This window comes from Parasteatoda tepidariorum, chromosome X2, assembly GCF_043381705.1.
Source record: "Parasteatoda tepidariorum isolate YZ-2023 chromosome X2, CAS_Ptep_4.0, whole genome shotgun sequence".
Classification (NCBI taxonomy): domain Eukaryota; kingdom Metazoa; phylum Arthropoda; class Arachnida; order Araneae; family Theridiidae; genus Parasteatoda; species Parasteatoda tepidariorum.
The window spans coordinates 14,862,764-14,875,613 of record NC_092215.1 but is presented as its reverse complement, the minus strand read 5'-3'; the positions used below and the strand labels follow the sequence as shown (position 1 = coordinate 14,875,613).

General features: G+C 27.0%; 1 protein-coding gene across 4 annotated transcripts in view; it reads right to left on the bottom strand.

The window, feature by feature from the left end:
• The window catches only part of LOC107455346 (atrial natriuretic peptide-converting enzyme), a 396,108-nt gene that overhangs the window by 70,250 nt on the left and 313,008 nt on the right, over positions 1-12,850 (bottom strand). For all 4 annotated transcript variants that reach the window (XM_071188087.1, XM_071188085.1, XM_071188086.1 and 1 more), the window contains one exon: positions 4,139-4,168. In XM_071188087.1, coding sequence (XP_071044188.1) covers positions 4,139-4,168 — 30 coding nt within the window. The remainder of the gene's footprint in view (positions 1-4,138; positions 4,169-12,850) is intronic.

The window sequence follows — 12,850 nt, the reverse complement described above, 5'->3', positions numbered from 1 at the left end:
ATATATATATATATATACTGAATGGAATATACGTGGATATCACGGTCATTTTTCTGACCAAAACCTGTCATTTTTTTCAGGTCTTACACTAAGGCCCTTACGTCATCTTTCTTTATTTTATGTGTTAAAAATTTGTTTCTCTTAACCAGATTACAGATTTTTTTAAAGGAACTTTCAAACTCTTATAAAAATTGTCTTTATAATTTGTATGAATTAGATATTTGTTAGTTTTCACTAAATGTTTATTATTTTAAAAATTTTGAATGTCTGGTAGGGAGATATTTTTGCATACCTAAAAAAACTTTCAAAAATGGACTTAGAATTTAAACAGAATTTAAACAAAAGGTGTTCTGCTTTATTTCGAAAAATTAAATAAGATATAAAGCTATTGAAAAACAATTTAAATGACTAAAATTATTTTGAAAACTTAAATGTTTATTTTTTTAAGCGTGTGCATTTTCTCTGTTCTTTTATCACGAAACTTTTATACAAAGAATGAAAACATAGAGAAAGCAATTCTGGAGGAGATTCACATCGGAAACATGCATAAATGATTATTTTTAAACAGTTTTTCTTAAATTTCATGAATTAAAATAAAACCAGTTTTTTTTTGCTATTTTTTAACATACAAACATGCATAAGTACAATTTTCTTTAATAAAATAATAATATATTTCTTTAATAAGATAACTCGGTCAGGACATTTTAGTTGGTCAAGGTCAGGACATTTTAATATTAAATAATCTTCGACAATTACAGATTTAAAGTAATAAATATGAATCAAGATGGATTTCTTTTTTAAAAGAAAGTTAATAACAAAAATGCTGGTACATTTCCTATTTTAAAAACCACTCAATTTTCATATTAAAAAAAACATCAGAATAAAAAATATTTTAGAAACAAGCATATGTTCATAAACAAGTAAAAATGCATTATGACAAAATAAAAAATCGTTTTTATTATCTTAATGTAACATTTAAAATACGAAAACAATCTTTATATATTAAAAATATGAAAACATAATCTTTATGTAATATTAAAAATAAATACAAAAAGGCCCATAATATAATCACAAACTTTGGTGTTCTTGTAAAAGATAAATCAGTAAAAAATAAATTGAAGCTTAGTATGAAAATTTCCTTGTTCAATGATTTATTTTTCTTTTGGTCTTTAAAATATTCTTGACAAGATTCGAATTTTCATGATAAATTTATGCTCCCTTTCTTAAGAAACATTAAAATAGAACTTCCCATGCCTTAATCAGTTTACTCGTACAACAACAGATGGCGCTAAAGCTGCCCATCAATTTTCGAAAAATATGACAGCCGGTAAGATTTCTTGAAAGTACTTTTTGTCGGAGCAAATTTCTCGAATATATTTAATATTTTTTTCTTTTTTAGTGATAGAAACTTCTATTTATAAAGTTTTCCTTGATAAAAACTTATCTGTCATTTTTCTACGTTTTAACGAGTTAAAAATGATTCTGGTATTCCAATTTTATTAAGTACAATCCAAAGAAATACTTAAACTAGTCCTTTCAAATACGCCACTTTTCATATGTTTGAAAATAATTTTTATATATATTGCCTCAAAATATTAATTTTCTATAAAAATACATACTAATTTGACGAAAGCGTTAAAAGGGGGCAATTCTTAAGACGATACTATATCATGGGAGAAACGTATCATGTCAAATTCTGTATCACCTATGTAAGCATTTCAAAACTTAAAATTTAGTGGAAAGTTAATTCTGGTGAACCTAAATTAACCATGAAGTTTCAGATAATGAAAAATTGTTTCAAATGATAAAATTGCAACAAATTATTGCATAATGACGAAAAAAAAGGACCCCGCAACGCATTCCTAAGTGATCCTGCCTCATTGCATAATTACCCTAAGTATATCGAAGTCTAAAATGTGAACACATGAAAAAATTTTATTCATTTAAGAGCTAAGAACTTGTATTAAGAACTCGGAAAAATCCTGAAAAATAGACTTAAATTTTAAAATATATAACTAAACATTTTTTACAGAATTAAATAGGAATATTTCATTTTTTAGGATTTCCTGACGTAAACAAATTTCAATGATGCTTGGGAATTTGAATTTTTTTAAATGTTTTATTTTCGCAAAAATTGGTGTATTAAAAAAATCTGCAATACACTGTGAAAAAAAAAGAGTTTTTTAAAGTTGAGAAAATATATGTTAAAATAAATGCGTGAAAAATGTGTCAAAATAAATAATAATTGAATTTGAAAACCCCATATATTTAAAATTGAAACAGCATACTCATTTTTGAGCAAAATGAATAGGCGAGAGATGTCGTTGGTTGCCGGCAGGATTCGAATCTAGGATCTCCGGGTTCATAGCAGGATGCTCTAATCTCCATAGTTGCACATGCCAATCCAGGGAGAGTTAGGAAGCTTTATATAGTGGCCGCCGCAATGACGCATCATAAAATACAAATTTTCAATTTCAGTGGTACAAAAAATTGAAATTTGAAAAATATGGTCCCTATAGTTTCGTCAGAAGATAGGCAATTTTAATTTCCCCTTTTTGCTTATTTATCTTAAAATATTTTAAACGAATGGAATGTATTGATTTGTTTTTGATCTTAAACGTTTTATTTGAATTCAAATGCAGCAGATGTTCAATGAATATTTTAAGAAAATAAATTATTGTTATATTTTTATAAAGCAAAAAATTGCCCTTGCGACTATTTAATTCAGTGTTTCCCAAAGTGTGGCACGCGTACCCCCAGGGCTACAGGAACAGTTTAGCGGGGGTACGCGTTCTTTTGCGAAATATCTTGCAACAAACGAAAATTTCACAAAATTTTATTTAAAAACAAAGCTAGCCATGAAAATTTACGATTACGTATTTTTCTATTGGCTATTTTTTGCAAAGTCAACAGTTAATAATTAGGGGTGTCAACAGCCAGTTGTGATTTTTAACTTTTGAGCATTTTTTTAACAGTAAAAATTACATTCATTTTCTTAGTGGCACACAGCGTTACGAAAAATTTAGAAAGGGTACACAGGTGACATAAGTTTGGGAAACACTGATTTAATTGAATCAAAAATATTTGAGTTATTGTAAGTGCGTTGTAAACCATAAAACGGTAAAATATTTATAACGAACCGAGAGTAGATTGTTTCATACTCGAAAGGATTTTATTGCAAACCGTGGCTATAAAAACAGAAAAAATACTCTTCAAAAAATAAAATAGAAAATAAAAGACATCATTCCCAAACACTGAAATAGGGTGTGTCCGAAAAGCAGCAGTGATAGAGCCAATGAAAATATTGAGATAAAATTTCGGTCTTGTTGGAATTTCTAGATAGCTTTTCTTTATTGGCTCACTGTTGACAACTTTTATTATCTTATAAAAATATATTTCAACATTCAATGTTCTCAACTTTATGACATTGAAGATTGTTTTCCACTTTGTGAACTTTAACCAAACACAGATTTTGTTTTGGAAACTCTTGCAGAAGGAAAGCAAATACGCGAATTTCGAAAATTTTGAACAAATAAAAAAATTAAATAAATAAAATGAAAAAAAGAACTTTCAGCAATTAAAAATTGAACAGTACTCATTTTATTTCCTTTAGGTTAACTCTTACGATTTGAGTACCTATTTTTTACTAAGTAGAATATTTTTAAAAAAAAATTGAAAATTTATTTTTTTTAAATTTGAAAAAATAATTTATCGAGACAATAAGAAAAGATACTCTACGTTAGATGCAGGTTATCATAACTTATTTTTAAAAATAAAATAATAATTTTTGCCAAAAAAATGTTCATGAAGAAAAAAGCTTCAAATTCCTGACAACCAGAAAGTACGAATATTTTATATTTTTCTACTAGATAGTTTATTCCTTATTGATTTCTTCAAGTGAATATGTAGCTCATAAATCATAAATGTAGAATATTCTTGCCCTTATTAGATTATAGTAACGAAGCTCTAAAAAGAACTTTTTACGTGATTTCAAATGTCCTAGAATAACAATTCAAAGATAAAAAATTATGTTCCTAATTTTTGGCTTGCACTAAGCGTTTATTGGAAGCAAGAAAAACATTTAGTTAGAAAATTATTTTAAATGAATAATTGAACGATTTAAACAAAAACTACTTACCGCTTCTTTTTCCCATGTCTAAAAATTGCACTGAAAAGGAAAAAGGAAAATTAAATAAATTTAATTTATTCACAAATATTTCTCAATAAGAATTTTTGCAAACAATTTAAATGACAGTAAAATCTTTTTTGAATATCAAATAACAACACAATAGTTTTAAGTTTTATTTAGATAAAATCTTGTAGTTTATATGCGTTGAAAATTATTTTTCCTTGAAGTAAACTATTCTTTTCTTTGTGATGTTTGACTAAAACACATAAATACAAATATTGTAAATGTATTGTTTTATTTTACTTCGAAAAAAATAGAGAATTTTTAAATCCCATTAAAAACTCTCTTTTTATAATGTTAACTATTCATCCCATTAATATCCATTCAAAAATGTCATTTTACTAAACAATTGATAATGCACGATTGCTTAATTAACGTGAATATTTCCCTTTATCTGAATAAAAATCTCCCTTTTCTAAAAGATTGATTGTGCATGAATGTTTAAAAAAAGTGAATATTTATTTTTGTTAACTATCAGATCAAAAATAACTATTTACTAAAAAAAAAGAAAATTATAGCGCACTATTTTAAACAAAATGAGAATTTTCTTTTGTTATCTATCACTTTATAAATGCTATTCTTTGACTATTTCAGCTTCAAATGCAGTTATATAGGGTTTTCCTTTAAGACTGTTCTTAATATGCATTTTTCTTTCGAATTCTTATCAAAAATAAAAACAAAGTATATACTTTAAGGGTTGCAAATTAATATTTATTAATTTGTAACAAAATTTAAAATTTCGAATTTTGACAAATCATTGTAGAGGAAGGCGGAATTATTAAACAAGAGAGGTTTGATAGTTGGATTACACATAGAGAAGATGATTATTAGTTATATCTTCAAGTTTCAAATTATAACCTGTTTTCAAACTGCAACCAAAAGTTGAACCTGCTTTGATGTTTATCATATCTTCCTTCCTCTATTGTAATACATCGAATATTGTTTTTCCTTTTCGATGGTGAAACATTAATTTGTGACACAAATGAGTATAATTTCTTCATTTTCGTTTTGATAACGATTTTAAAAATACATATTTAAGGCGGTCTTTAGGGAACACCTTTCTTTTATCACAGTATACAGCCATTTAGGAAAGTAGACAAAAAAGATGCCATCATATAACCCTTTTGCTTTCAATTTTTTTACTTTCTTAACAATAAAAACAATCTTTTCAAGTAGACATCACTAGATATAATTAAAGTTAAAGCAGGAACAAAAAATGAACATTTAGTACTTTCCTCAATTTTATTTTTTGTAATAACAAATAAAATAGTTGAGACATTGATTGTAATAAAATCCACTACGCTTGCTTGCTGGATTTCGCTTCACGGATTATTTCGATGAGTGCCCATAAAAATGTATGTGTGGTTTGCATTTTTCGTTCAGAATTCACAGCTGAAATTCATAAGACTTACTTGAAAAATGTACTTTTCACTATAGCATAATCTTAACTGGTTTTGTTATGAATAAAGTTTGAAAAAAATAAGCATTTACAATAGCTTAAATAAATAAATTTTTGTAATTATTCCTTAAGAGCTTCTGAATTAATATTTTAATTTTACAAATTTGCCGTGCTATGTTAGAAAACTAAATATAGGTTTAATCGCGCATGGTCCAAATGGTACAATGAAACAAAAATATCTAAAAAATATATCTTTTTTTAGGAATCATGAGGTTTTAAAGCTCAAATAATTCAATTTTTTTTTATTCCTCTTATGTTTGTTTCAAACAAACATTTTTTTAAAATCTAGATGTAGAAAATAAATTTTTTTCAATATAATGCTTTTTTAAGAGTTTATGGATTTTTTCAGATGTTCTTTAAAAACAGTCACGCCATTTTATTAAAAAGTAATATTTTCTTCGTAAAATATTTTGTCTATTTTCTTCAGTTAAGATAGTCCTCTTGAGATAGTCCTCTGAATTAATTCGAGTAAACTTAATCTTTAACACTCATTTAATAATTATAAAGATAAAGTTATGTTTTGCGTAAATAAGTATCGCGACACGTTTTGTAGTTTTGACCAACACTGTAGATAGTAGCAATTGGAGAAAATTATAATTTACATTGTTAGTATGTGACAAAATAGATAAATTTTGAAGATAGTTTCAATTTGATTTGAAACTCCTGGGACAATTTTCTGCGAAATCATATAAATCCATCTTAAGATTCGTATATTTAAAACCTTCTTTAAATTCTGCATATAACAATTTCGCATAACCTTAAACTTGCTTCCTCTAATTATCACATCTGGTGCAAACGTTCCCACTTCGGGAAAAAAAAAAAAAAAAATAAGGATTTGTGACTCTGGTATTCAATTCCTGGAATATATTTTGAAGAGGTAGGAAATTAATATGAGTTGCATATACTCAAAAAATACAAATGTTTTCATTCCCATCTGAATCATGTATCTATGTTCTATTTTGTCTAGTCGGACAGGCGGCCGAGTTTATACGTACTAGAGAGTACTTACGCGTATTAAAGAGTACGTATATGGGAGTACTGCAAGGAGATTTTAGGCCATTGCACAGTGGGCCAGCATCCAAGGTTTCGTGGCCAAAATTAGTATTTCGATAAAATTTGTTTCAAAATTTGGGGGTTTTTATGTGCAAGGTAAATTGAATTCATAGTTGAAACTTTGAAATACACTAAAAATTAAAAAAACAAAAAAACAAAATGGTGAGTGAAATATGGCGAGCAAAAATAAAAAAAAATAATATAGTATGTTTAAATAATTAAATATAGCAAAGAAAATATAGTAATTTTCTTAATTTCATATTAAAAATGAAAAGCAAATTATATTTCCAAAGTAATATTACAAAATAGCGAGAATTAATTTCAAAATAACGCGAAAGCATGAAAAAGAAGCATAATTTTCGTTTTTCGGTATATTTAGTTCACCTTTGCAATATGGGCAAAATGGGGCAGGTTTTCTCGAAAGAAGAAACATCAAAGAAGACTACAAAAAAAATTCAGCTAATTACCTTGTGGAACTTTTGTAGATAAGTTTCGAAAGTGATTCCAACATTGTAAAATGTCAAATGATAAGATATAAACTATAAGTTTGTCAAGATTATTAACTAATCCAATAAATTGAAAAATTTTACTATAATTTCAGACTAATTACTCTGATAAAAATGCAACAGTAAGGTGAAATTCCTATATACTCGTATATTTCTGAAATATAAATTTAAAAGTTAAATTTAAAATAAAAATTTTAACATATTATTCACTACATTGTACTCTTGTCGGTCCAAAAAAGTAAATTGTAATGTTCGGAATGATTATGAATACTTAATTTGGGCGATATTAAAACTGCCTACACATATTTTAGTTGAAAATTTAATTTTGACTTTTGGCCAAAGATCATGGTCTTCTGCCCACTGTGCATTGCAGTGAAAAAGCCCAGTTTCATATATAATATCATAGGCTATGAAGGGAGAATCGCATATATGTGATAAAGGTCTTCAAAGAGTTGTCACATCAATATAAAAATGTTAATGCCCACTTTTTCAGCTAAGTATGGGTATAAATATTTTATTAAATGCTTGGACTAAACGCGTTTATATGAATTTTTAGTTCAAATATAGTTGAATATTTTTAAAATTTATTTTTTAGAATTCCAAATTATTTGATTTGGAATAACTATGAACTGCAGTAATATAATATACTATGATTAATAAACTTATCATTAATTATACAGTTTAAACTAATTTTAGTAGTCAATAAGTATTGATCATAACCCAGATAGCTACCAGTCTCTTATAATCAACCAGTCACTCTTATTGTTCTTATAGTTATAAGAAACTTCAACGATTTGCAGAAGGTTTAAGAAAATACAACGTTTGCGATAAGGTTTCTTATTGTCCGACAATATTCATCCAGATAGCATTCTAAGGTTGATTTTATTGTCAACATAAACCTTTATTACAGAGCCCAACTATCTTTAAAATTGTTTTGCGAGTAAACCATGCAGCCTTGAAGCAATGTTAACAACAACTTGAACAATGTTAACATGAACAACCCTTTCATATCGCGATTGAATCTGCCTCTACAAAATAAGGCTAGAAACACTTACTGAAACTGAGGATGAATCATCTATCGCCAATCAAGAGTAGAAAGTGTTTTCAAAAAGTTCACCTTCTCAAGGTTTATTTTAGATTTTAAGGCCATCACTGAAACAAGGCTTATTTAAAAAGGCGTTTATGTAACTTCTTTAACACTTCAAAAGTGAAAGTTGGCCCGAACAGAAAATAAATGTTGAATTCGAGAGCCCGGGCATAGCTAGAATGAAAAAAAGACAAAAACTAGATTTTATTTTATTTTATTTTATGACCGTCGTTGAACAGCCGACCCAATGCTTGTGGGATTACGACTACTAAAGTTCAACTCAGTAGCCTTGTAATTTTGAACTCAAACTAGAAGACAAGGGAACTTCTGGATCAAGTATTGGGAGAAATTTGCTTTCGTTGAAGATTTTTTGATGGAACTAACCCGCATTTGCGTTACATGGAGAGGGAGACCAGGAGAGCCTCCCACGGTTAGCCTGACGACAAGGGGACTCTAACCTATGATCCATTGAGGAATTCGTATCGACCAGCCTTGTCTGGAAATCGAACCCGGTTCACCTAATTGGAAGGCTCTATCCCCTGAGCCATCGCGGCTCAAAAAAAAAAGCAAGGTTTAGAGTACAATTTATTTTTTAAAATTTTTGCATGCCGTTATATCAAGGAAAGAAGCTTGGTATGCTAGTTTTTCTACTAAGTTTAAAAAAGGATTAATTAGTCAACCCTTTAACGCCAACCAAATGAATACGAAAATACAAAGTTTGCCGTAAGGATGCCTGCTATCTGGATAGCATTATAAATTATTTTATTGTATGAAAATTTAGTGTTTTAAACTTTTTTATCTTTCACGCAGAAACAGATAATTTTATTGTGATAACTAAACTAATCATTAAGTGGCAAAGTTGAAATTATTATTTTAGTATTCATAAACTGCATAGATTTCTAACCTCTTAAATTGAATGCACGAAACTATATACAAACAACATATAGACATCTCAGCTAGGAGTTCGCAGAAATTAAATTTACAAAAATACAACTTTGCTCTTCGTTGACTTTATAACCAGTATTTTCCACCGCTTGGTTCTCTAGGGGCAACAGCTATGAAAATATCTACCAACAAAGCATATCTTAACAAAACAAGATATTTCGAACAGAACAATTCCTATTAAAGGAATAATTTCGCTGAAATGAAGTTTAGATTATTAAGCGTCAAATATTTCGAGAACTGAAATTGAACATCTGCAACAAGAGACCGAGATTCTCGAAATTAATAAGGTTCGAGAAACGAAATTGAAATGTTTGGAATGGGCTAAAATGGTGACACGGAGCAATAAGGGAAATAACTTGTAACACTTTCTTTGTTTTCATAATAATTTTCTACCTAAAACTGCCTACGCCAATACTTCAGAAAATTAAACTTTCAGACCTTTTAAAAGTAATTTTCTTAAAGCTATTTTCAGGAGTCGCTTAATAACATGTTTTAAAATAGAAATATTAGGAAAGCGAAAATAAATGTATATGCATAAATTTATTGGATTTTTTTTTAAATATTAACCTTTAAACATCAATTATTCGCATAGAGGTATTTTATATTTTGTATAAATATGAACTTTAAAAGTTTCATTGTGCTTTCTTTAATGACACAAAATATATTTCATTATTGAGTACAATATATTTCTTTATTGAGACAATATATACAATATAATATATGCAATACAATATATACAATACAATGTAATGCAATATATTTCATTATTGAGAAAAATACATTTAATTATTTTTGATTATGTAAATTATTTGATTATACTTATTGATTATTTGAATATATTATGTTATCTTAGTTAAAACTATAAATAAGATGTAGTTCTGTTTATTAACAACTTCAAAACGATGATCAACAACTACTTTAAAAAATAACGCTGAAAAAGAAAATATGGTTAAAACTGCCAGAGTATGCCATACCAAATCTTGTAACATCAAAATCTTCTTAATGTTTACCAAATGCACCCTGGCAATGATTTTGATAAGGTTTCGTAAATGTGGTAAAATTTGGTAGTTTTATCATGATACTTTACAGCACGGCATAAAAACCATTTATTTGGTCATTTTTCTATAAATGAGTGATAATAAGAACTATAATTTTGAAAAACAGAATTTCTGGTAAATAGTTGCCATATGAACGGAACAATTACAAATTGAATAGTTCAAATAGCGTATATTTTGTTATAAGTAAACAGAATTATTGTTTAATTTCACCAGAAATATTAGTATCATACATTACAGAAATTTTAACAGAATTTCCCTGTGTATGATTTTTTTAAATTCACAACTCAAAAAATAAAAATAAATCAAATTCTAATGCAAAATAAATCTTTAAATTTTTTACACACTAATAACAACAAAAAAATGATTAAGCATGAATATTTGTATTAAAATACGAAGACAAACTTTTTTTATACTGAAGTGTAATATTTTTAGTTGTGTCAACAAAAAAAAAGACACCTCGATTTTTTAATTGTTTCATTTTTTTTAATTGCCATTCATTTTTTTAATTTACTTTGCAATTATCTTTTGTATACATTTTGCGTAGCTCCACAGTACAAAAAAATTCTGCATTATGGAGAAAAAAAATAATTCTGAAATAATTTAAGGATCTCATTTATCAGTGCTCGCTGAGATATTTCTAAATTGTTCAAATTACCTAAACTTCTCATAGTAAAAAACGGTGAAGAAATTCTAGCCCTGATAAATATACTAAGCAATTATGCAAATTTTTAACGTTTACAGCTCAAAAAGGTCTTTTGAAACGATTATAGTTTTTTATAAGCGTATATCTTTAAAATTATTAATACCTAAGGCAGTAAATTTCACGTTCAATCGATAATAAATTTATTTCCTTTGCTTTTTTTTGTTTATAGGAAAGAAACTAAAAAAGTAATTTGTTAAAAATTTAATACCAAGTCATTTATGCCACGTTTATCTGATTCTACTAACACTGGATAATCAATAAGGGCACAAAAGTGTTAAGTGTTTAATGTAGTAATTTTTGAATCCGAATTTATAAACCAAGGAAATATGAGTTATAGACTTGGAATTAGTTAAAGGAACATTTTCTCAAAGTTTTACAATTGTTGATAAAGTATAACTCCAATAAGAAATACATTTTAAACCTATAGATCAGTGTTTTCCAAACATATGACTTTAGTGTACCCTTTCTAAAATTTTCGTAATTCTGTGTATCACTAATAAAAAAATGAATGTATTTTTTTACTATAAAAAAATTACACAAAAGTTAAAAATCACAACTGGCTGTTGACACCACTAATTATTAAATGTTAACTCAGCGCAAAAAATAGCCAATAGAAAAATACGTAATGGTAAATGTTCATGGCTAGCTTTGTTTTTAAATAAAAAATTTTGAAATTTTATTTTCTTGCAAGATATTTCGTATAAGAGCGCGTACCCCTACTAAACTGTTCCCGTACGCCTGGGGGTACGCGTACCACACTTTGGGAAACACTGCAATAGTGCTATAAATATGTTTGTCAGAACCTTGAAAAATATTGAAGTTTTCGCACGTTTTTTGCACGTAGTTATAAAAGTTATATAATTCAGTAAATATTTTCATTTTCTTATTTTTCTTATTTAATAATAGTTGACAAACTTTCGAATTGAAAAGTACACAGTTTTTTTACATTATTTAAAAAAATTTTAAATGGCAAAAAACAAAATTTGAGTGAAATCGACTGAAAAGTTTCTGAGAAATCGAATTTGTAAAAAAGTCTTTATTTTAAAACATAGATCTTTAAAACAATCATTAGAAACAGGGATAAAAATGCATGTCTTTTTTTTTCTAAGCCTAAACATTCATTACTCCATTATCAAAGAAAGATTTTACATGTATGTACCCATTTTTCTCAAAATCATGTTAGACATTTTAAAATCGAAAACAAAAAGGAGACATTAAATTTACGGATAGAGAACTTTATTAAAAATTCCAATTTTCTTAGCAAATGCAAAGCTCGAAAGTAGTATGCTTAGAACTAGTTTGTAAAAGTTAAAAGGAATACACAAATTTAAAAGAGTTGGAATGAAAATTAATGTAAAAATACCTCAAACGAAATATACATGAAGAAGTTTGTTTTTGTACGTGCTTTATGTTTCTGTGTAATTTAAAAAAAAGTTTGTAAAGGAAGTTGGAATTAAAAGAGCCTTTCATAAATATTTATAATTGCAAATAATATAACTTTGAAAAGGATCTTATGAGAAAAAGGGAAAACTGCATTTTAATTCCGACATTTTTCAATGATAATTTATGAGAATTTTTTATTACTATAGATTACTCAAAATTAAATATGGCTTCAAATTAATAACTCAACTTCAAATTAATAACTTATTCAAAATAATAACTATAATAAAAATATTCTTTCACAATCACTAAAGTTTTGTTAACTATATTATTTAATCTGTTTAAATTGTTGATATGATTTCTTTTGATTAGAAAGTTACATTTAATACACTTGTATAGCATTCTATTTTTCATTTTTCATATAATATTTTCAAAGAATTTAGATGCAGTATTAATATTATATATATATA